A 27,253-nucleotide genomic window follows, 5' to 3' on the forward strand; every position below is an offset into this window, starting at 1 on the left:
CTTTCGTAAAATCCATGCATATGTTATCAACTGTTCTACCCGAATTGATCACCCTTGTCACCTCCTTGAAAACTTCAACTGACTTGGTAAGACATAACCTGCCCCGTATAATGCCATGCTGGCTGTCCCTTATTAGCCCATACTTTTGAGACATGAGACACTCACCAGTCTGTAGTTTCTTGGAAGGTCCCTGTTTTCCTGCTTGAACAGAGGAACGACTTTATCCACTCACCAGTCTCCGCAACCCCTCCAGTGCCTGGCAAGGATATCAGATCCTACTGCAAGTAGTGTGTTGATGCATTTGTGTCATGATTGTGTTTTGTTTGAGCCCTAACATTGAAAGCAGTGTAAGAATGTCTTTGTGCAGCAGGCGAGGTGTGATGAGACTGAGCCTTCATACAATTGCAAGATGTTGAAAATATGCCATTATTTATGAAAACAGTGATAAATTTCCATGATCAACATTTCTGTTACACTGCAATGATTATCCCATGGCGTGTAAAATCAGAAAGATACGATAAAATGAGATTGGGTCATATGCAGGGAGAATGTTTGCCTTTCATGTCTACAGAAGTACTGAAATATTTCCATGAATCTAAGAGTCACTTTTCCGTTCATTGAAGGACACAATCATCGCCTTGGAAGCTTCATTACGATACTACTTTGCATTTCTGAAGAGGGAAGAAGAAATCAATGTGCAAATTCAATTCCATGGTTTTGGAAGTCCCATTGAGAACACGATTCATTTGCGCCGGCATAATGCTCTGACCGAGAAAGAATTGAAGGTGAGTTTGTAGTTTAGAAGATCGCAGCAATTTATGCATCAACTTCTTCATCGATAACGTTCCATTGCTTTCAAACTGCATTTTCCACTCTGCGAGATAATAACTGTTAGAACAAGCAACAGCATCGGTAGATGGTCTATGGGGAATGCAATGTTACAAAACCCGATCCATTCAACAACATATTTCAGATATGTCAACAAATTAAATATTCCAGCAGAGGGATAAAACAAGGAAGATGAGAGTGAGGAGGCAATAGTTCTGATGACAAAAGAACAGAAATTTACCTTTATCCATTCGAGCAAAAAAGCAGGCACCCAAATAAATAATCATCTAACAATGCACATGTGCAACGGAGGCTACAGGGGGACTAAAAATGCCGATTTGTTGTCATGCGTATTGCTGAAAGGGTGATTGAAACAGAATCTGTGGTAAATTTGAAGAAATACAGATAATGCATCTCAGGATGTTGGAGAAAGAACATTTACGGACTGAGGCAAATTGTATTGCCCTTTTCAGGAGTTAATAGGTTCATAATGAATTGAAACACTTCCTTCTGTGCTGAAAGCTTTAGTTGCAGCTGGATCACAATTTCTGTTCCTGGTAGTATTTAGCAAACTGTTAAAAGTGAATGTCACTGCACAGAATTCCAAACATAACTCCAATCAGGACAGAAAATATCCAAGGGGTATGATGCGCTGTATCCTCTCATGTTGAACAACGCAGCTACGGATACAATGGAGGCACTGATGATAATCTCCCAAGAATCCTTAGATTGTAAGATTGTGAACATAACACCATTATTACAAAGATCCTTCGACAAAATAGTAAGCAAGTATTGCCAATTTAGGTCAACCTGGGTAGATGTTCATGCCGGCAATGAAAGATGAAATAACAGGGTATTGAGTGTGCTATAACATCCTACAGAGTTAACATCCTTTCATAAAGGGGAAATAATACTTGACAAACTTGCTACAGTGCTTTGAGAAGGAAACAAACATTACTGATGAAGGACCACCAGTTGATGTAGTACATTGAGATTTCAACAAAGCATTTGATAAGGTTCAGCTCATAAGGTGTCTCAAAAGAAAAGAGTCCGTGTGTTCAAGGATAGTATGTTCGGATGGACAGAGGACTGCATCGTAAATAGAAGTAGAGTCGTAGCAGCAGGATGGTAACTTTACAAGTCATGTATGGCCACAGAGCGAGTGCTGCGGAGGCCGAACACCTCATGTTGACTGGGTTGATTTCGGAAATGGCGTAGGGAATTGCTATGCTTAGGAAAGTTGGGCTACATTCATTGGAGTTTATAAGATTATAAAAAAACTTATTTTTTCGACATTTAAGATTCTTAAGAGGCTTGATAGTGTATATCCATAGAGATTACTCCCATTTGTGAAAGATTTTACGACCAGAGGCCACATTTTCAAATTGGTTGCCTATTAATTCAGGGAAGAATTACTTCTTTCAGGTTGTCACAATTTATTGAACACTTAAACCAAGAGTTCAGGCAGACCCTCGAATAAGAAACACCACCTCTGTATTAATTCTCTAGATTTGACAGAAGATCGGCCCTGTGAGAGGGTCAGTACTGAGGTATTGAAGCTTTGTCAGAAGGCGAATAATGAGTGCGGGCACTGAAGAAGTGCCTCATTGACAGGGGTTCAGTCCTGACCCCTGTGAGAGTTCATCATTGTCAGGTGGTCAATACTGAGACAATGCTTCCTTGTAAAAGGATCAGCACTAAAGATCTGCCACACATTTTTAGTGTCAGTATTGAGGAAATGCAGCAATATGAGAGGGTCCGAACTGTGGGAGTGCATTATTGTCAGAAGGTCAAGACTGAGGCAGCACCTCATTCTAAGGTGAGGCAGTGCCATACAAATAGAAGGTCAGTCCTGAGATATTGCTACTGTGAGAGGGTCAGAAATAAAGGTGCCTCCTTGTCAGATGGTCAGAACTGAGGGATTGAAGCATTGTCAGAGCTTCAATACTGAGGCCTTGCTTCGTTGTCAAAGGGTCAAATCTGTGGGAGTGCGATATTGTCAGAGGATCAATGCTGAGGCAGTGCCTCATAATAATGGTGTGTTTTTGATGACAGCATGCATCGAAGTGGTTCTTTTGTGATTCTATCAAGTGCAGTTAAAGGAATGCTTGCCAATTTTCTGAAAGATGAACATTTATTGAGGAAATAAAAGATGGAGAAAGAGTAATTAAAAAGAGTAACAAGTAGAGAGTAAAAAAGAATAAGCCTCATGTTCTTGTGGCCGTGAGGGACCCCTCGATCAATGGCTGGCCTGGAGGCTGAGGTTGTTCCTGGCACCGTTCGCGGTCTCGTTCCGAGATGACGTCCAGTGCCGAGGAACAAAATGCTCCCTCTGCTCTGGTGTAACAAACAACTTGGCAAAGAAAAAAACCAGTTACAGAAATAAAATTAACTGTAAAACAGGAATGCTGACAGGACTCATTCAAAGTCAACCATTTCTCAAATATCAAGAAATTTTACCCTTCAGCCCATCCTATTCATGGGGTTGGAACTGCTAGTACCACACGAATGCAGCATCACGACTGAGGCAATGCAGCACTGTGCGAGGGTCAGTCTTAAGGGTCAGTTTTGAGGCAGTGCCTTGATGTTATGGAGTCAGAACATTATTGCCACATGTTCAATACAGACAGTGTGTTGACCCTCTGTCAATGCTTCAATGCCTCAGTGCCTACCCTCTGATAATGAATCACTCCAACAGTTCTGACCCTATCTTGCAAGACCTCAGTATGACCTTTCTGACCCTATTACAGTGGGCCACTGCTGCAGAATTGACCATCTGATAATGACGCAATACCTCAGTTCTGACCCTCTGACAGTTATACAACACCTCAGTCCGCACCCTTTCATCATTCGGCACTTCCTCAATTATGAGCCCTTTGTGAGTTAGTTGTGAGACAAGACTTCATTGCTGCAGTGTCAGTGCTGAGAGTGGGCCTTTTTATTAGCTCATCAGTACCTAATGCACTGGCTAATTGTCAGCAGGTCAGTTCTGAGGCAGCGACTCTTTGCCCGAACCCTGACTCTAAACCCAGGCTCAGCCCTAAACCCATACAAACGCTCGCCTCGGGCTAACCCTCACCTCAGCATTAACCCTAACCCTAACCCTATCCTCAGCGTAAACCCTCCCTACCCTCAGCCCTAATGCTGATCCTCAGACCGAACATCTAGTCTCAGCCCTAAAGTGAGCCTCAGCCCTACCACTAGCTATGGCTTCAGCCCTAAAATGAACCGTAACACACAGCCCCAATTAACGCTTAGCCTCAACCCCAACCCTCGCCTAAGCTCCAAGTCTAACCTCAGCTCTAATCTAACCCCCAATATTTGCCTGCCAGAGAGTTAGTACTGAGGAAGTGCTTTAGTTTCAGAGATTTAGTCCTGAGAATGCGCTTCGTTTTCAGAGTGACCATCTGAAACAGCGTCTCATTGAAATGGGGTCAGAATTGCTGGAATGCCACATGGAATGGTGACAGATTGTAGGACTGTCAGTGGGTCAGATCTGAGGTAGTGCACCAACGGTGGATGGTCAGTCTTGAGGGAGTTCAGAGGATCAACGAAGAGGGAATGCCTCAATGCAATGGTGACAGAACTGAGAGAGGGCCACAGGATTAGAGATATGCCACATGATTGGAGATGGTGGGAAGTGCCTCATTGTCAGCAGGTCCGTTTTGTGGCCGGTTGCCATAGCTGGAGAGTCAGTTCTGAGGCAGTGCGTCTTTGTCAGAGGGTCTGTACTGAAGCAGTGCCTCATTATTCGAGAGGGTTTGGTGTGAGGCAGTATCTGATTGGTGCAAGGTCAGCCCTAAGGGAGTGCCTCTTTGTCAGAGGGTCAATACTGAGTTAGCGACTCATTGTGAGGAGTTCAGAATTGAGGGACTGCCACGTGATGAGAGGGTCAAAACGGAGGTAGTGTGGCTGTATCTGACAGTCCGAAGGGAGTGCCATTGTGAGAAGGTCAGTTCTGAGAAACTGCCTCCATGTAATGGCATCAGCATTGAAGCTAACCACGTGACGAGCCGATAAATCTAAGTTATTGCAGTAGCATCAGAGGGCCAGATCTGTAGGAGTGCATTATTTTCAGAGGTGAATACTGAGGCACAGCCTCAGTGTAAGGGGGTCAAAATTAAGGGAGTGCCACACAATTACAGGGCAGTACGGAAGTATTACAGCACTGTGTGCGGCGCAGAATGGATGGAGTGCACCATTGTTATACAACCACAAGTGAGGCAGCGCCTCATTGTAATGGATCAGAATAGGGTCAGTACTGAGAGTCAGTACAGAGGTCGTGCAGAACTGTGGAGGTGTCAGAACTGAGGGAGAGCACCATTGTCAGCTGGTCAAAAGTGCCCCATTGTCGTAAGATCAGAACTGAGGGTGTGCCGCACGATGAGAGGGTCAATATAGAGGAAGTGACTCTTTGTCAGTGTTAATACCGAAGTATGACCTCATCTTGAGGGGATCAGGCTTCAGAGAATGCCCTGTTGTCAGAGGGTCGGGCTGTAGCAGGGCTATGTTGTAAGGGGGTCAGAATTGAAGGAGTGCCACCCATTTTAGAAGGTCAGTACAGAGGTAATCTAGCACTGTCAGAGGTAAGTCCTGATGGAGTGCCTCATTGTCATTGGGTCAGTTTTCAGGCAGTACCTCTTTGGCAGAGCGTCAGTACTGACTCAGTGCCTGATTGTAATGGGATCAGAATTCAAGGAGTGCCACTGCCTCACTGAGGTACTGCAGCTCTATCAGAGGGTCAGTGGCCTATTGTCAGAGGGTCTGTTTGAGCCAGTGCCTACTTGGCAGAGTGTCAGCAATTAGGGAGTTTGCCTTTATCAGAGGGTCAGAACGAGAGAGTGCATTTGTAGCAGAGTGTCAATACTCAGCCTTGTCCGCCCAAGTCCAACACCAGCACCTCCACATCATCCGCCCACCCTGAGGACTGACCCTCCACCAATGAGCTACTGCCTCACACTGGACTGACCAACAATGAGACACTATCCCTCCAGACCCCCTGACAAGAAGCAGTGCCTCAGTACTGACCGTCAGGCAAGGAAGGCTCTCTGTCAGTACTGACCCTCTCACAAGGAGACACTGCCTCAGATCATGACCCTCTGACAATAATGCACACCCACAGTTCAGATTCGATGACGCTGTTGCCGTACCTCAGTACTGAGTCTCTGTTAGCGTGGCAGTGCTTCAATTCTGACCCTTCTATAATGAGACACTGCCTCAGTATTGACAGTCTGACAATAGTTCACTCCCACTATTCTGATGCTCTGACAGTGCTGCTATACCTCAGTACTCACTAATTAACAATGAGGGTTAGCGTGAGAGGGTGGCGAGGGTTAGGGTTTGGGTTAGGACCAAGGCTAGGGTTAGGTGTGAGGATTGGACGAGGTTTTGGATGAGGGTGGAGTTAGGGTGAGGGATGAGACTTGTGTTAGGGTTACTAATGAGGTTCAGTTTGGAGTTCGGGGTAGGGCTCGGGAGAGGTTTTGGGTTAAGGCTGAGGTTAGGCTTAGGGCTGAGTCTATGGTTAGGGTTAGAGCTCAGACCACATTTAGGTTTGGGGCTGAGGCTTCTGCTTAGGTTGAGGGTGAGTGTTAGGCCTGAGGCTAGCCTTAGGCCTGAAGCCACGGTTAGGTTTGGGGTTGGACTGATTAGACCCACTCTGACCCATTACAATGAGGTACTACCACAGAACTGACTCTCTGTCGATAAAGAACATGAGATGCTGTCAGCTTGTCCAAACAGAGGTCCAATATTAAGGAAATAGTGCACTGTTGGAGGGTTGATAAATACAATATAATATGAATGGAGTGCTGCACTGTCAGAGGGTTAATGACGTGGGAGTGCTGAAATAGCGCAGAATCAGACCTGACAGAGTGCTGCACGTTCAGAGAGTTAGTACTGAGGGAGTGCTATAATGTCAGAGGATTGATATCAAGAGGCACCGCCGAAGGATCAGTAGCGCAGTACTGTCCGAAGGCCAATATTGAGAGAGTTCTGATGCGTCAGTGGGGGTCGATATTACAGAATTGTGACACTATCAGTGTATCGATGTCAGACGGTCAGTTCTGAGGGAGGGCTACGCTGTTGGAGGGTCAATATTGAGTGTGTGCGCGACACTCAGATGATCACTTTGTTGGAGTTCTGCACTGTAACGGAGTGCCACACTGGCAGCGGGTTAATATTAAGGGAGTGCTGCACTGTCAGAGGGTGAAAGATGAGGGAGGGCTTCTCCTTGTGGGGGTGGGTATGAAAGAGAACCTCCCGTTCGGGGATCAATATTAATGTTGTAGAGTCAGTAGAGAGGCAGTGCTGCACTGTGGAGGGTCAATAAGAAGCATGTAGCTCCACTGGCAAGGTGCCAATGATGACAGAATGCTGCACTGCCAGAGCATCAGCAATGAGGGAAAACTGTTTTGTCAGAGTGCCTTCGTCAAGAAAGTGCCACTCTGTCGGAAGGCCAATATTAAGGGAGTGCTGCACTGTCACAGGATCAATATTAGGGGTATACTGCACTAACAGAGGGTCAGTGTTGATTGAATGCTTGACTGTTGCAGAGCCAGGACTGAGGGAATCCTGCATCGTTACGGTGTCATCATTGAGGGAGTGCTGCACTGTTGAAGGGCCGATAGTAAGGGAGTGTGACACTGTCAGAGTGTCATTACCAAAGGTGGGCTACAGTATCAAAGGGTGAGTAATGAGGGAATGCTGCGCTGTCGGAGGGTCAGCACTGAGGTGGGCTGTACTGTCAGATCGTCAATATAAATAATAATGTTAGGGGAGTGCTGCATTGTGAGTTGGTCCATATGAAGGGAACGCTGAAACTGTCAGTGATGCTCAGGGTGTGCAACACTGTCAGAGGGAGTGTCAGCACGGAGGCTGACCTTCACTGTAATTGTGTCAGAATTAAAAGACCGGTCAGAGGATATAAACTGAGGCACTTCAGAGCCATCAGAAGGTCGAAACTGAGGTGTTTCAGATCAGTTTGAGGGTGCCTCATTTTAATGTGGTCAGACTTGAGCAAGTGCTTCATTGTCAGAGGCTCAGAACCAAGTGAGTGCCTCGTTATCAGACACTGTCCTAAAGAGGGCCTTGTTGTTCGTGGCTGTGTTGTCAGGCAATTCCTCATTGCTGCAGATCAGCCTTGAGAGTGTGCCAGTCTGGAAGGAGTGCCTAAAAACTGAGGGAGTGCTACACAATTAGAGATTCAGCGCTGAGTAAGTGCCTCATTGTCACAGAGTTAGTTCTGAGGCAGGGTCACATTGCCTTAGGGTCAATTCTGAGGGTGTATTAGGAGCAGACTGTAAATACTGAGTCAGTAGCTCAGTGCATTGGATTCAGAGTTGATGGAGTACAAGATGATTAGAAGTTCAGTCCTGAAGTATTGCAGCTCTGTCAGAGGGTCAGAACTGAGGGGGCAGTGCTTTACTGTCAGCGGATCTGAGGCAGTACCTCATTGCTGGAGGGTCAGATGTGGACGAGTGTCACATTGTCAGAAGGCCAGTTCTGAATAAGTGACTTTTTGTCAGAAGGCCAATACTCAGTCAGTGGCTCATTTTGAGCAAATCAGAATTGAGGGTTTGCAACACTTTTCGAGATTCAGTCTGGAGACATTACTGCTACACGCCTGAATTGAGGGAGTGCTGCAAGATTGGAGGGTGAAAATAAACCTGAAAACAGTGACCCCTTTCAATAACCTGTAAAACACAGGGATGACTGTAAATAATCCCTAAAACGAAGAGGCCTTTGTAGGAGTGCCTCAGTGTAATGTTTTCAGAATTGAGGGAGTGCCACGTGATTACAGATTCACTGCTGATGGAGTAGCTCATTGTCACAGGGTCAGTTCTGAGGCAGGGCTGCTTTGCTGGAGGGTCACTTCTGAGTGAGTGTATTAGTATCAGCCCAATGTTGTAGGGACTGTACTTTTCCAGGAACACAGTTAGAATAATCTTGAATTATAAACTAATCTAAAATACTGTTTGACTTGTTAAGGTTACAATACATCCTGAGTCACCTACAGAATACGCACTTGCTCTCCCTGTGTCTCTGCATGTTCTGTGTCCTTGTCCCTGTGCACAGCCCCGTCTCTGCTGGGCAGCTTTGAGAAGATGATATTGTCGTAGAGAAGGTCTTTATTTCCGTTTTGGTGTCTAGCATCTCCTACCACTGCACGAGCAAAGACAGCCCGGGGAGCTGGTGTCTCCCCAACTCTAGTGGTGTCCCGAGTTGTGTTCTGATGGTCAGTAACCACCAAGTTATCCTATGATCCCCTCAGAGAAATTGAAACAGGAGATGTTCTCACACCATTTACTGGCGTGGATAGGTTTAAATTATTGCACAACCTCATAAGAGTCAGTCGAGGATCAGGGGTTTAATCAGGGTTCACCCTTCTCTTTCTTACCTTGAAAACTGAAGCTCATTGTTCACAGAGACTGAACATCACAAATACTCCAAGTCACTGAAGGGCTTCATTTATTGAACTGTAGTCATTGATGTAATGTAGGAAGTATAGCAGTGAATTTGCACACAGCAAATCTCCCGACAACAGTATTAGAATAACTAACATCACATTTTTAATGGCTGTTTTGTTTGACGGAGATAGCGGAAGGCCCCAGACACTGAGGAGAACTGCTCCCTGCTTCTCTTTCAAATCATGGCCATGGGTCTTTTATCACCCTCCCAGAGGGCAGACGGTGCAGCTTAATGTGCCATCTGAAAAATGGCATCTTCGACACTGCAGAGTTCTGTTAAAGGAATGGAAATGAAGATATTCTCACAATTTGCTGGCACATTTGGGGGAACTTGCTGCGCAGCCTCATGAGTGTTATACACAGTTCAGTGAATTTAACTTTTTCCACCCACACCTCCCCTCTCCCTGTATCTGTCTGTCATACCGCGTGTCATTTCTCTCTCCACTTTCTAGTCTCTAACCTTTCTCACCCTTGAGTTACAGTGTCATAGTTTGTGTATCAAATTTGGATTTGAGTTCTCTTCTTGACTCAAATGGTACATTCCAAACACCTTCAGAGCCAGCATCTTTTAGAAGTGTATTCAATGCTATAGTGTAGGACGTGCAGCTGTGGATCATGCACAGAAAGATTCCACAGCAGCAACACAATAAACAGTTGACACCAAACTTATGAACAATAAAATAAAGAACTGGAGATGCTGTAATTCTGAAACAATAAAAGAAATTGCTCAAAACTCAGCGAGTCTGAGAGGCTCTGGGAAAAGAAAGCGGCTTACATTTTGAGTCCATGACCCTTACTCAGAATGGGGTCAGCACCCTCATTACTGCCCCTCCGAGTGTGCAGCACTCTCTCAGTCCTGACCTTCAACAGTGCAGCAGTCCCTCAGGACTGACCTTTCAACAGTGCAGCACTCCCTCAGAACTGACCCAATGAAAGCGTGGCATTCCCTCAGGACTGACCCTCCGAGATGATGGGACTGCCTCGGTTCTGACCTCTGACAGTGCAGCACTCCCTCAGCACTGACCCTCTGACAGTGCAGCAGTCCCTCAGCTCTGACCCTCCGACAGTGCAGCTCTCCCTCAGCTCTGACCCTCTGACAGTGCGGCGCTCCCTCAGCCCTGACCCTCCAACAGTGCAGCACTCTCTAACATCCCTCTTACTGTTTCTCTCACAGTTTGGACAGAATCTGATCTGTGCATATTCTGTGTCCTCGTCCCTGTGCACAGTCACATCACTGGGCACCTTCAAAATGGTGATGGTGGTGGGGAGAAAGGTCTTGGATTTGTAAATTGCAACATGTCTCACTGACTAAACGCTGAGCGTAAAGCTTTGGAGTGAGTGCAAACTGCTTCTGTACCTGGTGTCTCACAGAGAGTTGACTGTCGGTCGGTGCATTCTCATTGGTCTTTGCAGCTGCCTCCTCAGCCGCTGTCTTCCTCCTGCTATAACACAATATCACAGTGTGGTTATTGTAAATGAGGGAGTCAGTGCAGCGCAGATACAGTTACACGTCTGGACGTTCTGTTGAAATGTGCTTTCACTTCCCAAACAAGCTACATATTCCAGATCAAAACAAACCATGGTTTCTCATGTGGACACACAACAATGGAAGGCCCACTCTGGATCAGAGGGACATGGGGGCCACATACAGAAGTGTCTGGTGTCTAGCCCCAAAGGAGCAGTCACTAACTGAAGGAAGAAAAATGGGAGCAAATATTTCAAGCAAAATTGAATGAAGCATTCACACTTTCACGCACATAGCAAGATGAGGATTGCAGTTAGGAAAACACTCAACACGTTCCAGCAATGACCAAACTTGCTGACCATTTATTGGAGTCTCTCCCTGTAAATACAGCCATTAATTACTGTGCTACAGTTTTGGGTTGATGCTCTGATGTATATTGAGAAGCGATGCACTCCATTTATTTTCAGTGTCGACATTCATTGCCCCTCCCTCATTGCCCCTTGAAAAGATGGTGGGTGGCTTTTTTCCTGAGCCACTGACCGGACACAAACAGAGAGAGGAGTTCAGAGCGTAGTTAAGAATTAACCACATCAGTGTTTGAGACTGTAATCATGTATACACACAGACCAGGATAAAACAGCAGGTTTCCTTCACTAATGGGGCATTTGTGACCCACCTCACAATCTCTGTCTCTATATCAATTAAACTCAGTGAAGTGATCGATTCTCAGCTCATTGCCACATTGCTGTTTGTGGCATCTTGCTTTGCACAAATTGGCAGCAACTCTCCCCATGTTAGAGCGGGCACCACCTTCATGAAGTACACCATGAGGAGGAGGTGCCAGTGTTGGGCTGGAGTGGAGAAAGTCAGAAGTTACATGACACCAGGTTATGGTGTAACAGGTTTATTTCAAATCACAAGCCGTCATGTGGTTTTCCCACCAACCTCTGACCAACATTGAGATAATCTTCATGTCAGGCCATTCAAAGGAGAATGTCAGGAAGCACTTTCTTCATAAAGTGAGCTGGTAACCTGGTTCTTTCATGAACATACCCTGCCTGCCAAGAAAACTGTACTAGAAAATAAAATAAGACAACGCAGCAGTGGTGGCGTTGGGGCAGATTATAGGGGAGAGTGGTGTTAAGTTGGGAAGGTGTCCAACCCAATGGGTGGGGATCTCACTGCGGGCAATGAACAGAACAAGTTCCAACAATGAGCTGTGGTCGGAGATTCCTCACGTTACATACAGGAAGACTGGGTAGAAAATGAACATAGAGCAGTGGAGAGCTCCATAACCATCACTGTACAGTGTGGGACTACTGTTATATTTGTTCAGGGGCTGTCTGTGTCGGTGCGGCTTTCCCACTGTATTTTTCAAAAATGGGCTCCGAATTCCATGAGATACTTGAATTTGGGGAATATGGAGCAAAGAAAGAATTATCGATCAGACCTGAATCCCTCAAAATGTATTACAAAGGTAGCTTAGACCCTAACTTTTTCTTATTTTGCAGATAAATGTGAGGAACTGTGTTCCAGATGCAATTTGATTCATCAAAGTACTTTACATTAAGTAAACACTGCAGCTAAAATACAACAAAGAAAAGCGGAATTGGAATAACTTAACTGTATTGGAAAACTTAACAAAATAAGACTATTTAAGGCATTTGATAAGGTTCCCCATGGAAGGCTCATTCAGAAGGTCAGGAGGAATGGGATACAGGGGAACTTAGCTGCTTGGATACAGAATTGGCTGGCCAACAGAAGACAGCGTGTGGTAGTAGAAGGAAAATATTCTGCCTGGAAGTCAGTGGTGAGTGGGGTTCCACAGGGCTCTGTCCTTGGGCCTCTACTGTTTGTAATTTTTATTAATGACTTGGACGAGGGAATTGAAGGATGGGTCAGCAAGTTTGCAGACGACACAAAGGTCGGAGGTGTCGTTGACAGTGTAGAGGGCTGTTGCAGGCTGCAGCGGGACATTGACAGGATGCAGAGATGGGCTGAGAGGTGGCAGATGGAGTTCAACCTGGATAAATGCGAGGTGATGCATTTTGGAAGGTCGAATTTGAAAGCTGAGTACAGGATTAAGGATAGGATTCTTGGCAGCGTGGAGGAACAGAGGGATCTTGGTGTGCAGATACATAGATCCCTTAAAATGGCCACCCAAGTGGACAGGGTTGTTAAGAAAGCATATGGTGTTTTGGCTTTCATTAACAGGGGGATTGAGTTTAAGAGTCGTGAGATCTTGTTGCAGCTCTATAAAACTTTGGTTAGACCGCACTTGGAATACTGCGTCCAGTTCTGGGCGCCCTATTATAGGAAAGATGTGGATGCTTTGGAGAGGGTTCAGAGGAGGTTTACCAGGATGCTGCCTGGACTGGAGGGCTTATCTTATGAAGAGAGGTTGACTGAGCTCGGTCTCTTTTCATTGGAGAAAAGGAGGAGGAGAGGGGACCTAATTGAGGTATACAAGATAATGAGAGGCATAGATAGAGTCGATAGCCAGAGACTATTTCCCAGGGCAGAAATGGCTAGCACGAGGGGTCATAGTTTTAAGCTGGTTGGTGGAAAGTATAGAGGGGATGTCAGAGGCAGGTTCTTTACGCAGAGAGTTGTGAGAGCATGGAATGCGTTGCCAGCAGCAGTTGTGGAAGCAAGGTCATTGGGGTCATTTAAGAGACTGCTGGACATGCATATGGTCACAGAAATTTGAGGGTGCATCCATGAGGATCAATGGTCGGCACAACATTGTGGGCTGAAGGGCCTGTTCTGTGCTGTACTGTTCTATGTTCTATGTTCTATGTTCTATTTAATGTCTAATGTCTAATTCCCAAAGCCTTGCTAGCAATGAATCAGGGGTTCCAATTCCTCATTTGCTGAATTATTTGTGAACCCCTAACACCTTACAGCACCAAGTCCTGAGCCCTAACTTTGCCATTTCGATCTGTCCAGTGGCTCCGAGGGCTTCTCCTGTTTCCTGGACTTCATTCAGCTTTAAAATAGCTTCTGGGAACGAACAGAATCAGGACCCTTCAGCCAGTTCCTCAGCAGCACAGCTAACCGCACTGATCCTGCATGGAGCCAGCCCCTGTTTCTCATACACTCTCTTTCTCTCACTGAGTATTCAATTCTTTCAACCTTAAACAAATTCTGACCCTTGAACTAATCTGAGTGAAATATTGAAAATGTTACAACTAACCTCGCCCTTATGTCTTGGCAGGATTGAATGGAGGAACCATTGGAATTCTTGTTCCATGAATATCAGAATCTCGGTGCAAACTCGCCCCTCGTTGCTGAAACCCCCTTCATGGAGCACTTCCCCAGTGCTGACACCATCCCAGTGCTGAGGACCACTCAGTGCAGCACTCCCTCAGTGCTAACACCCCATCACTGCCTCAGTGCTGACCGCCTCTCCATGCTAACCCGACCTCAGTGCAGCACTCCCTCAGTGCTAACACCCCATCACTGCCTCAGTGCTGACCACCTCTCAATGCTAACCCGACCTCAGTGCAGCACTCCCTCAGTGTTGACCCTGCTCAGTGCAGCACTCTTTGGATGCTGTCCCTGCTCAGTGCAACACTCTCTCATTCTTTTCACCCACACCGCCCTCAGTGTCAACCCCACAATGAGGCACCACATTAGTATGGCCCTCTGACAAAGTAGCACAGCCTCAGAACTGACCCATTGACAATGAATCTTTCCCTGTGTACTGACCCTCAGAGTACTACTGTACCACAGCACTGACACTCGAATCCTGTCGCACTGCCTTGATTCTGTCTCCTTGACAAGGAGTGCGGTGTCAGAATTGAAAGTGGTCAGCACTGAGGGGGTACTGCACTGTGGGTTGTTAGCACTGAGGGGGAGTCAGCACAGTGGGAGAGCTGCACTAAGCGGGGATGTGCACTCAGTGGCCGGTCAACAATGAGCACTGTAGTGGTTCAGCTTACGGGAGGTCAGCACTCGGGGTGGGGGGGTTCAGCACTGAGTGCAGCTCAGCACTGATTAGGGGTCAGGCCGGGGGGGGAGCTCTTTACTACGGGAGTGCTGCACTGAGGGAGGGCCAGTTTTCAGGGAGCACTGCACTGTCAGAGCATCAATAAGAAGGGTCTGCTATGTTCTCATTGGGTCAATATTGAAGGAATTCTGCATTATCAGAGTGTTAAAATTCAGGGAATGCAACAATTTCAGAAAGATGATGTTGATGCGGTGGTGGGGGGGGGGGGGGGGGCACGGTAGCATAAGGTGGTGATGGGAAAGTGGTAAGTCATGCAACACCGCTGAAGGGTCAGCACTGAGAGAAAGTCACCCTCTCAGAGGGTCAATATTAAGGGAGAGCTTCACTGTCAGGAGGTCAATCTTCAGACAGTGCTCCAGGACTGAGGCTCAATATTAAGTGACTGCAATACTGTCAGAGGGTCAATGATGAGCACGTGCTGAAGTGTTGTAGAGTAAGTACTGAGGGAGTGCTGCATTGTCAGTGTCATCAATGAGTGAGCTCCACACTGTCGGAAGGCCAATTTTTAGCAAGTGCTGCACTGTCAGAGTGTCACTACTGAGGGAGAACTGCACTGTCAGAACAGTGAGTCATCACAGAGCACTGCACTGTCAGAGGGTCAATATTAATGGTATGCTACACAGAGTTGGGTTAGCAATGAGGGAGTGCTACACTGAGGGGAGTCAGTACGAAGGGAAACTGCCCTCTCAGAGGGTCAACAGTAAGAGTGTGCCAGCGGTTCAGTGCTGGGGAATTACAGCACTGAGAGACGGTCAGCAGTCCCTCAGTCCTGACTCTCTGACAGATTAGCCACTCCCAGAGATTCGGTACTCCGTCATAACTAGCCGCCTGGCAACAAGGTACAAACTCAGAACTGACCCTCTGGCCATTATGCCCTCTCTCTGTTTTGACATTTTAAACATGAGGGTCTTCCCTTAATCATGGGGATTTTCAGCACTTCCTCAGTACTCCTGGCCCCCTGACAGTGTTGCACTACCTCAAACTGACCATATTAAAATGAGGCATCATCTCAATTTGATCCTTTGACAATGATGCACTCCCTCAGCACGGACCCTCTAACAATAAGGCACTCCATCAGTAGTGACCCTCTGCTGATAGTGCTGCAGGACCTCAGTACTGATCCTCCGATTGTGCGATTCCCTCAATTCGTATCCCATTACAATGAGGCACTGCATTTGTATGGCCCTCCGACGAAGTAGCACAGCCTCAGAAGTGATCCATTGACAATGAAGCTTTCCCTCGGTACTGACCCTCTGAGTGCTACTCGACCACAGCAGTGACACTCTAATCCTGCATAACTGTCTCAATTCTGACCTCAATCCTGACCCTCTGATTGTGAGGCACTCGGTTCTGACCCTGTTACATTGACATTGCAGTTCTTCCTCATTGTTGACCCTCTTGCAGTGCAGAATTCGCTGATGCTCACGCACTCCCAATGCGGCATACCTTTAAGACTGAACATCTGATAGGACTGCAGGGAACTGACTCTGACAGTGCAGCATTCTCTCAGTATTGACCCTCTGACAGTATTTCGGGGAGTGCTGCACTGTCAGAGAGTCAGAACTGAGGAAGAGCTGCACTGTCAGTGGGCAAATATTCATGGATTGCTTGGGTCAATTTTAATGGAGTTGTGCAGTGTGACACATTCAATATTAAGAGAGTACTGCACTGTCAGAGGGTCAATGATGGGAGAGTGCTGTGGTGTTGGATGGTGTGTCCTGAAAGGGAGCCGCCCTGCCAGAGGGCCTATATTAAGGCAGTGCAGCATTGTGAGAGGGTCGATATTTAGTGCATGCTCCTGTCTCAGAGGGTCAATTTGATGGGACAACATGCCTCTGAAACTAACTTGTTGGAGTGCTGCACCGCCTGAGGGTTCGTCTGAAGGGAGTGATGCCCTATCAGATGATGAGCATTCCCTCATCTTTAACCGTCTGACAGTGCAGCACTCCCATAATATTAACCCGCTACCAGTGTGGCACTTGCTTACAATTGAACTTCTGACAGTGCACAAGTCCAACAAAATGATCCTCTTGAGTGTCGCGCACACTCAATATTGGCCCTCCAACAGTGCAGCACTCCCTCAGGACTGACCGTCTGACATTGATACGTGGATCGTGTAGCAATCCTGTAATATTGACCCACTGACACAGCAGAACTCCCTCAATATTGTTTTTCTGACAGTATTGCACTCCTGATCCTTCGGCAGTGCCCCTTGATATCAATCTTTTCACATTAGACCACTCCCTCAGCACTAACTCTCTGAATGTGCAGCACTTCTCAGGACTGATTCTGTGATATTTCAGCACTCCCACATCATTAACTGTCTGACAGTGCAGCCCTCCCTTTATATCAACCCTCCAACAGTGCATTGTTTCCTTAATATTGGACCTCTGATTGTGTGATACTCCCTCAGTGCGAAACTCTGACAATACAGCACTCTCTCTGAAATAACTCTCTGATTAAGCACTTCCTCTGTGCTAACCCTCTGAAAATGGAGCTTTCTCTCATGACTGACCCTTTGCAGTGCTGCACTGCCTCAGTACTCACTCACCACAAGTGCAGCACTCCATTAAGAGTGATCCTCTGACAGTGTGGCACTCCCCTAATATTGGTCCACTGACTGTGTGGCACTCCCTTAATACTGACCTGCTCGCAGTGCATCACTGCTCTAAAATCAAACCTTCAGCTCTATCAGAGGGTCTGTCCTGAGCAAGTGCCCCATCGTCAGCATGTCAATTCTGAGGCAGTGCCTCTATATCAGTGAGTCAACATTGAGGTAGCTCCTGACGGTCAGAATTACGGGAGTGCCTCATATTTAGAGGGTCATTAACTGAGGGACAGCCTCATGATCAGCGGGTCAGTCTTTACGGACTGCCTTATAGCCAGTGTGTCAGTTCTGAGGCAGTGCCCTCAATGTAACAGATTTAGAAATGGGGTAGGGGGCACATGATTAGAAGGTCAGTAGTAAGCTATTGGAACTTTGTCAGAGGGTCAGTACTCAGCGAGTGCCTCATTGACATGGGGTCCATACAGAAGGTTTGCACTGAGGGAATGCTTCCTTGTCAGAGATTCAGAACTGAGAAAGTGCCTCATTGTCAGAGGCTCATTCCTGAGGCAGTGCCTCATTGTCAGAGTGACATAGTCAGATAGCACTCCCTCAATTCTAAACCTTAATACTGACCCTCTGACAATGAATCACTGCCTCAGGACTGACCCTATGACAATGAAGTGTTCCTCAGGATTGAACCATTGACGATGTGACTCTCCATTTGTGTTGACCTTCTGATAATGGGGTTCTCCTTAAGTACTGACCCTCTGACGGTTGTGCACTGCCTCAGTACTGACCCTCTAAATATCTGCCACTCCATCAATTCTGACCTCCTTACGATGAGGCATTACCTCAATACTGACTGGGGTGCAGGTCTCTGGCACAGAGTCTGTTGCTCTTGCAACGAAGGGAAGGGGGTATAGGAGGAGAGTGTTAGTCATTGGGGACTGAATAGTTAGAGGGACAGATAGAAGGCTTGTTTGGAACCGAAGAGACTCACGATTGGTGCGTTGCCTCCAGGTGCTAGGGTCCGTGTTGTCTCGGATAGTGTCTTTGGAGTCCTGAAGGGAGAGGGTGACCAGCCCCAAGCCATGGTCCACATAGGTACCAACGACATAGGTAGAAAGAGGGATAGGGACGTCAGGCAGGATTTCAGGGAGCTCCGCTGGAAGCTGAGAGCTCAAACAAACGGAGTGGTTATCTCTGGTTTGTTACCCGTGCCAAGTGATAGCGAGGCAAAGAACAGGGAGAGATTTCAGCTGAACACGTGGCTGCAGGTGGGAGGGCTTCAGGTACATGGACAATTGGGGCTCATTCTGGGGAAGGTGGGACCTGTACAAACAGGACGGTATCCACTTGAACCAGAGGGGCACTAATATCCTGGGTGGGAAATTGGCTAGTGCCATTCGGGTGGGTTTAAACTAGCTTAGCAAGGGGATGGGGAACTGTGGTGTAGTTTCAGTACACAGGAGAAAGAGAATAGATAGGACATGGACAGGATCTCAGTGTCACAGGAGTGTGCTGGCAAACAGCAAGCTGAATTGAAGTGTGTCTACTTGACTGCCAGGAGTATCCGGAATAAGCGAGGTGAGCTTGCAGCATGGATAGGTACCTGGGGCTTCGATGTTGTGGCCATTACGGAGACATGGATAGAGCAGGGTCAGGAATGGATGTTGCAGGTTCCAGGGTTCAGATCTTTGAGTCAGATCAGGTAAGGTGGGAAAAGAGGGGGAGGTGTGGCTTTGTTTGTCGAGGACAGTGTAACGGAGGCTGAAAAAACTTTTGAGGAGGACTGGTCTACTGAGGTGGGATGGGCTGATGCCAGAAACAGGAGAGGGGAGGCCACACTGTTGGGAGTTTTTTAATAGGCCTCTGCAAAGTTCCAGGGATCTGAAGGAGAGGATTGGCAAAACGATTCTGGGCAGGAGTGAAAGGAACAGGGTGGTCATTATGGGAGACTTTAACTTCCTAAGCATTGACTGGAAATGCTGTAAATCTCGTACGTCGGATGGATGAGTTTTCGTCCAATGCACGCAGGAGCGTTTCCCGACACGGTACGTCGAAGGGCCGACAAGAGGGGAGGCCACGCTGGATCTGGTACTTGACAGTGAACCAGGCCAGGTGTTTGATTTCGTGGTCGATGAGCACTTTGGAGAGAGTGACCATAATTCGGTTACGTTTAGTTTAGCGATGGAGTGGGAGAGGAACATGCCACAGGGCAAGACTTAGAGATGGGGGAAGGCAATTATAATTGGGCAAGACTTAGGAGGCAAAGAATGGGGTAGCAAAATGCAGGGGATGGGGACAATCGAAATGGGGAGCTGGTTGAAGTAACAGATATTGCGTGTCCTTGATAGGTACGTCCCTGTCAGGCAGGGGTCAGTGATAAGGTAGGGGAACCGTGGTTTACGAAAGAAATTGTATCTCGCGTTAAGCAGAAGAGCGAGGTTTATGTGATGTTGAGATGAGATGGATCAGTTGATGCGATGGAGAGTTACAGATGAGCAAGGAAGGATTTAAAGAGAGAGTTAAGAAGAGCAAGGAGGGGTCCTGAGCAGTCATTCACAGGTAGAATAAAGGAGATCCGTAAAGTTTTCTCAAGGTATGTGAGGAATATAAGGATGACTGGGGTAGGAATAGGGCCAATCAAAGACAGAAGTGGGAAGTTGTGTGTGGACCGGGTAGAGATCGGAGAGGTGCTAAATGAATATTTCTCATCTGTTTTCACTGAGGAAGAGGAGAATATCGTCGAGACGACTGAGATACGTGCTATTAGACTTGAAAGGATTCAGGTTAGTAAGGAGGAGATGTTATCAATTCCAGAAGGTGTGAAGCTCGATAAATCCCCTGGGCCTGAGAGGATTTTTCCGAGAATTCTCTGGAAAGCTCGGGAGGAGGTGGCGGAGCCCTTGGCTTTGATCTTTGAGTCCTCATTGTCTGCAGGTTGAACACCAGAGGACTGGAGGATTGCAAATGTTGTGCCCTTGTACAAGAAGGGCAGTAGAGATGAGCCAGGCAATTACAGCCAGTGAGCCTTACGTCTGTTGCAGGAAAAGTTTTGGAAAGGGTTATAAGAGATCGGGTTTATAATCATCTCGGAAGCAACAATTTGATTGGAGATAGTCAACATGGATTTGTCAAGGGCAGGTCGTGTCTCACAAACCTCATGGAGATTTTGAGGAGGTGACCAAGCATGTGGATGAGAGAAGGCCAGTTGACGTAGTGTACGTGGACTTCAGTAAAGCCTTTGATAAGGTTCCACATGGTAGGCTATTGGAGAAAATACGGAGCCATGTGATTGAGGGAGATTGAGCAGTTTGGATTAGAAACTGGCTTTCGGTAAAAAGGCAACCAGTGGTGTTTGATGGAAAATATTCAGCCTGGAGTCCGGTTACTCGTGGTGTGCCTCAAGGATCTGTTTTTGGCCCACTGCTGTTTGTCATTTTTATAAATGACTCGGACGCAGGCATAGGTGGATGGGTTGCTAAGTTTGCAAATGACACTAAAGTCGGTGAAGTGGTGGACAATGTGGAAGAATGTCGCATGTTGCAGGGAGACTTGGATAAAGTGCAAAATTGGGCGGAAAGGTGGCAAATGGAGTTCAATGTGAGGTGATTCGCTTTGGGAGGAATAATAGGAAGGTACAATACTGGGCCAATGGAAAGATTCTTGGTAGTGCGGATGTGCAGAGGGACCTTGGCGTCCATGTACACAGATCTCTGAAAGTTGCCACCCATGTTGATCGTGCTGTGAAGAAGGCATACGGTGTGTTAGACTTTATTGGTAGAGGGATTGAGTTCCAGAGCCGTGATGTCATGCTGCAACTGCACAAAACGCTCGTGCGACCTGTTCTGGTCGCTCCATTGCGGGACGAATTCGGAAGCATTGGAAAAGGAGCAGAGGAGATTTACCAGGATGTTGCCTGGTCTGGAGTGAAGGTCTTATGAGAGAAGGCTGAGCGACTCGAGTCTGTCCTCATTGGGGAGAAGAAGGCTAAGAGGGCCTTTAATAGAAAGATACAAGACGATCAGAGAAAGATGAGTCAGGGTGGACGGTGAGAGTCTTTTTCCTAGGATGATGATGTTGGCTTGTACGAGGGGGCTGAGCTACAAATTGAGGGGTGATGGATTGAAGACAGAGTCAGAGGCAGGTTCTTTACCCAGAGAGTGGTAAGGGCGTGGAATGCCCTGCCTGCCAATGCAGTTAACTCAGCCACATTCAGGGCATTTGAACAGTCCTTGGATAAGCATATAGATGATGATGGGATAGTGTGAGGGAATGGGCTTAGATTAGTTCACAGGTTGGCGCAACATGGAGGGCCGAAGGACCTGTTCTGCACTGTATTTTTCTATGTTCACAGATGACACTAAAATGAGTGAGAGAGTAAAGTCTGAAGAGGACGATGAAAATCTGCGGAAGGATGCAGAAAGTTTAAGTGAATGGACAAGGGTCCAGCAGATGGAGTCCAATGATGGTAGATGTGAGGGTATCCATTTTGGTAGCAATTATGGAAAAATGGAGTCTTGCTAAAATGGTGAAAAATTGTAGCATGCTGCTCCGCAGAGGGAGCTGGGCAGCCTTGTGTCTGAATCAGGTAGTTTGCAGATGCGGCTGGTAATTGAGACGGCAAATGGAATAGTGTCCTTCATTGCGAGAGTGATGCAGTTTAAAAATCGGGAGGGTATGCTACAGTTGTTTTGGGTGCTGGTGAGGCTTGGTGTGGAGTAGTTTGTCCAGTTTTAGTCTCCTCACTTGAGCAAGGATGTACTGGCACCGGAGGGGGTGCAAAGGAGGTTCACGAGGTTGATTCCAGAATTAAAAATGTTGCTGTGTGGGGAGAGATTGAGTAGACTAGGCTTGCAGTCACTGGAATTTAGAAGAATGAGGGGTGATCTAATAGAAACTTTTAAAATTATGAAACAAATGGATCGGAAATTGTTTCCACTGATGGGCGAAATTCCAACTCGGGGGCACAGCCTCAAAATAAGTGTGAACATATTGAAAACTGAGTTGAGGATGAGCTTCTTCATCCAAAGGGTTGTGAATCTGTGGAATTCTCTGCCCACTGAAACAGTTGAGGTTCCCTTGTTGAATGTTTTGAAAGCCAAAACAGATAGATCTTTGAACAGGAAAGGAATTGAGGGTTATGGTGAATGGGAGGGTAAGTGGAGCTGAGTCCGCAAAAAAGATCAGCGGAACGAGCTGGAAGAGACAGATGGCCTACTCCTGTTTTATTTCTTATGTCCGTACGTCCTTAGATTGCCATCCTTGTCATTCCTCCTTCCCTGGAATAGGCCAGTTCTGAACTGAAGAGGAGGTCTTTAAATAACTCCCACTATTGAGCTTTTGTTCAATAAAAGCTCCTCCCAATTAATACTGCTCAGCTCCTACCTAACACTGATGTAATTTTCCCTCCCCGAATTTCGTCCCTTCCCACAAGGTCCTGATTATCCATGGCTGTCTTAAAATGTGAGGGGATGCGATCGCCCATTTAAGAAGCTCCTGGTTCACTGTTTTTCCCAAGTGGGAGTCAGCTACAGGCTTTCTTGTTCCACGATGGGGGAGGAAATGGCCTAGTGGTATTATTGCTGGACTGTTAATTCAGAGACTGAGATAACATTCTGGGGACCTGTGTTCAAATTCCAGCACAGCAGATGGTGGAATTTGAATTCAATATAAAAGAAAATCATGAATTAAGAATATAATGATGACCATGAATTCATTGCCAAATGTCAGAAAAACTCATCTGGTTCACTGATGTGCTTTAGGGAAGGAAACTGCCACCCTTACATGATCTGGCCTATATGTGACTGCAGACCCACAGCAATATGATTGACTTTGAACTGTCCCCTGGGCAATTAGGGATGGACAATAAACACTGCGTAGCTAGGGATGTCCTCCTCCCATGAACAAATAAATAAAATTGGATTCTACATCTTCCGATCCAAGATCGTTTCTTGCTCTCATACTAATTTCTTTGCTTACAGTTACTTTCCCTCCTGCCTGTCTTTTTGGAATGTCGTATAGCCCTGCGCACTTAGCTCCAGTGTTGATCTCCTTGTAACCATGTCTTTGTAATAGCTATAAAATCATGCCCGTCAACCTAGAAATGTGCTATTAATTTGTTGATTTTGTTCTGAATACAATGAGCACGCAAGCAAAGAGCCATGAATTTAGCTTTATCACTTGATTTCACCTCTTGACACTATTTACAGCTGTTTTCTGTTTGTACATGCTGTCTTTTCCAGTACCACGCTGAGTATTGTTGTCCCGATAGTTCTTTCGTATCAGTCCGTGTGTATTCCTGGGCGAATGTGCTCGTGTGGTCTCAGGAGTTGCGGAGGTCACGGCTCTGGGACAGCCGTTTCATCGCCCTATGCTGCAGGTAAGAAGAAAAGAAAATCTCTTGCTCTGAGCTCTGCAAACCTGGGCAATGTCAAAAGGGAAACAAGGTCAAAAGAATTTCAACAAGAATCTCAAAATGAACTGCTGAATTCATATCAACATCACGGGGATCGCCCAACTTAGTGGCCACAACATCCCACTTTCTATTCTTCACAAACAATCCAAAGGCTGAAGTATCCGTATCCCTCTTAACTTTTATGGTTTTTGAGCTAATTTCTTGTTTCTAACTTGTGCATATTTGTGGTGCCGTATGACTTGTTGCATTTAGCAATTGATAAACTCACTCTCTCACGAGTTCAGGGGAAGCTAGTTTTATCGAATCCCCAGTGTGGAAACAGGCCACTCAGTTCAAAAAGCTCACAGCAACCCTCCAAAGAGCATCCCACCTAGACCCATCCCCATTCCCCTACTCTATCCCTGTCAGCCTGCATTTCCCATGGCTAATGTACCTAACCTACACATCCGTGGGCACTGTGGGTAATTCAGCATTGCCAGTCCACCTAACCTGCACATCTCTGGACTGTGGGAGGAAACCAGAGCACCCAGCAGAAACCCACACAGACAAGGGGAGAATGTGCAAACTCCACACAGACAGTCATCCGAGGCTGGAATGGAACTCGGGTCCCTGGTGCTGTGAGGTAGCATTACTAACGACTGAGTCACCGTGTCACCCTGAGCTATCTTGACTCCTTCTGAAACATAGGAAGGTATCCACAAGACAAAGATCCTTTTTCATCAGCTTAATTCGTACCAACTGAGGTGGATCTAGTTGGGTGTGCAAAGAAGGGGAGTCTTTCACGAGGGAACTTAACAATTTGGGAGACTCAGTCACCGAGGGAGCCTGACCCGAAGACTGGTCAAAACAATAATGATTCGATATGAATTAGTTAGAATGCAGCTGTTAACAGTAATCCTCCATCCCTATGTGGGAGCGAGATTTAACATTCAAAATCAAAACTGAAACTCTTGAACAAGGTAGTTCAAAACAGCCAGTTCTCTGATTGAGGTTGTGAACTTGCTCGCCGAGCTGGCTTCTTCTCATTCAGACGTTTCGTCACCATGATCGATGACATCATCAGTACAGCCTCCAATGAAACGATGTTATTCTACTCTGTCTGGAATTGACACTGTCCAGTCTGTTACCATGAGTACTGTCATTTCCGGTTTTGATCTGTATGGGTTTGTGTGTGGGGGTCCAATTGAATCTGTTTGTTGGTTGCATGATGGGTGGAGAATCACGCCTCTCAGAGGACACTGCGACAAGGTAACCGTAGTAGCCCAAGCCAAGCATAGACACGCGCAGGAATTCCGAGAGGCATGGTTCTGCACCCGTTCTCCAGCCTCACATTCTTGGTCTCTTCAGTCTGAATATGATCACTCAACCATATCCTTGATGACAAACAATAGAGTCTTACTTCCCAAAATCTACAAACAGGACTGTCCAGGCAGATCCATTTGTTCTAATGATATCATCTTCTGCTGGAGGGATTCCAAAATGTCTGCATTCTTCCTCAACTGAGCATTCCTTGCATTCGTGGTTGACAGAGCTGTCAGCCATGTCCATGGTGCTGCAGGGTTCCCAAGCGGAATATGAGTTGCTGTTCCTGCAACTTTGGGGTGGCATCATTTGTAGCACTGCAGGAGGCCCATGTTCAGTTTGGTTATGACTTTTGAGGAACGGATGGTCCCTTTGAGATTGAAATTGGAGAAAGATTTCAGGATTTTTTCATGTTCTTGTCCTTCTGTTATGCCCCTAGGAAAAAAGCAATGAAAGTGCCGTTAATGTTTTGCACGGCGAGCTGCTGCATACTAACCGGTCTCACACCATTACCATCACCTTGCCCTTGTGAAGGCAGATATGGATAAGGTTCTCAAAGCTGATAGAAGATTGAAAGCACTCTAATCCTGTGACGATGGTAAGTTTCCCTTCTTTAAAAAAAAGTGCTTGCAGCTGAATTCGCTTAATATAAAGCACAGTGGCTCTGGTTAACACCACTGTCTCAATTCCACCCTTTGGTGACTTTGTGTGTGGAGTTTGCACATTCTCCATGTGCCTGCATGGGTTTTCTCCGGGTGCTCGAGTTTCCTCCCACAGTCAAAAGATGTGCAAGGTCGGTGGATTGGCCATGCTAAATTTCCCAAGGTGTTCAGTGATGTGTGGGTTAGGTGAGTTGTAGGTGGATGGGTCTGGGTGGGATGCTGTGAGGGGCAGTGTGGACATGTTGGGCTGACCGACCTGTTTCCACACAGTATGGATTCTCTGATTCATGATTCCATGATTTTACTGAGTGCAAAGGTCCAATATTGACTCGTCATATTTGTCTCACCTCTTTACACATTGACAAGAAAGCTTTAATGTCAGTTTCTATGCATTTGCAACTTGTCTGCTGTCTCTGACAAGGCTGACGATATCTCCTTCTCTAATGCACATCTCCTGTCCCCTAACACTGAGAGGTGACACTTGCTTTTCATTTAGTACAATCAAAAAAACAATAGCCTCCATATCACTTCCAGCGGCTTCTCTTAACACTCACACACTGTTCTTTTTTTCCTCCAGGTATTGACCACCCATTATTTCTAATTCCTCATCTCATCTCTCTCTCATGCGCTCTCTCTCTCTCTCTCTCTCTGTCTCTCTCTCTCTCTCTCTGTCTCTCTCTCTCTCTCTGTCTCTCTCTCTCTGTCTCTCTCTCTCTGTCTCTCTCTCTCTGTCTCTCTCTCTCTCTCTCTGTCTCTCTCTCTCTGTCTCTCTGTCTCTCTCTCTCTCTCTCTGTCTCTCTCTCTGTCTCTCTCTGTCTCTCTCTCTCTCAGTCTTTATCTCTCCTCTTCCTGTTCTCCCCCATCACTTCACTCACAGGCACCAACAGAGGTTCACAGTCACACTATGTTACACATGCATATTCTGTCCCTCATGCACAAACACACTACACACACACAAAAAAAAAAGTCAGGAACACAGTCTCTCACGAACACACTCTGTCACATTCTCACTCATTCATACTCCATACCGTCACACAGTCGTACACGGTCTTGCACACATTCTGTGGCACGCTTGCATGCACTGTCGCAGGATCTTTTGCCAATGCTCTTACTCTCAAGTACACACACACGACCACAAATCTCTCCCTCACACACTTAGGTTTGCAAATTCACTTGCTGTCAAGCTCACTCACACTTACAGACACACTCACTCCCTCATGCATGCTGTAACACTCCCTTCTTGTGCTAACTCCCTTTCACACACTCTCAAGCACAGTCACTGGCACACACATTCTGTCGTGCGCACACACACACTTTCATGCACTGTCTTTGCACTCTTGAGCACAATCATATGCTCACCTCTCTCTTGCACACAGTCAATTTGATTTGAGTCAGAGATAATGGGAGCTGCAGATGCTGGAGAATCCAAGATAATAAAATGTGAGGCTGGATGAACACAGCAGGCCAAGCAGCATCTCTGATGAAGGGTCTTGGCCCGAAACGTCAGCTTTTGTGCTCCTGAGATGCTGCTTGGCCTGCTGTGTTCA

General features: G+C 46.6%; 1 protein-coding gene across 5 annotated transcripts in view; it reads left to right on the top strand.

The window, feature by feature from the left end:
* The first annotated feature begins 627 nt into the window (after positions 1-627).
* Positions 628-27,253, top strand: part of LOC132207540 (utrophin-like) — a 39,578-nt gene continuing 12,952 nt past the window's right edge. Inside the window, exons 1-3 of one of the 5 annotated variants that reach the window (XR_009443523.1) lie at positions 628-785; positions 23,570-23,706; positions 25,484-25,642. Coding sequence is in view for 4 of the 5 variants with exons in the window: in XM_059643495.1 (XP_059499478.1) it covers positions 7,190-7,515; positions 23,570-23,706 (463 nt within the window). In the remaining variant the exon portion in view is untranslated. Of the gene's footprint in view, positions 786-6,796; positions 7,516-23,569; positions 23,707-25,483; positions 25,643-27,253 lie in introns of those variants that run through there. The other 4 variants (XM_059643496.1, XM_059643495.1, XM_059643494.1 and 1 more) reach the window with 4 other exon arrangements.

The sequence above is a fragment of the Stegostoma tigrinum genome (assembly GCF_030684315.1).
Source record: "Stegostoma tigrinum isolate sSteTig4 chromosome 24 unlocalized genomic scaffold, sSteTig4.hap1 SUPER_24_unloc_2, whole genome shotgun sequence".
Taxonomy (NCBI): domain Eukaryota; kingdom Metazoa; phylum Chordata; class Chondrichthyes; order Orectolobiformes; family Stegostomatidae; genus Stegostoma; species Stegostoma tigrinum.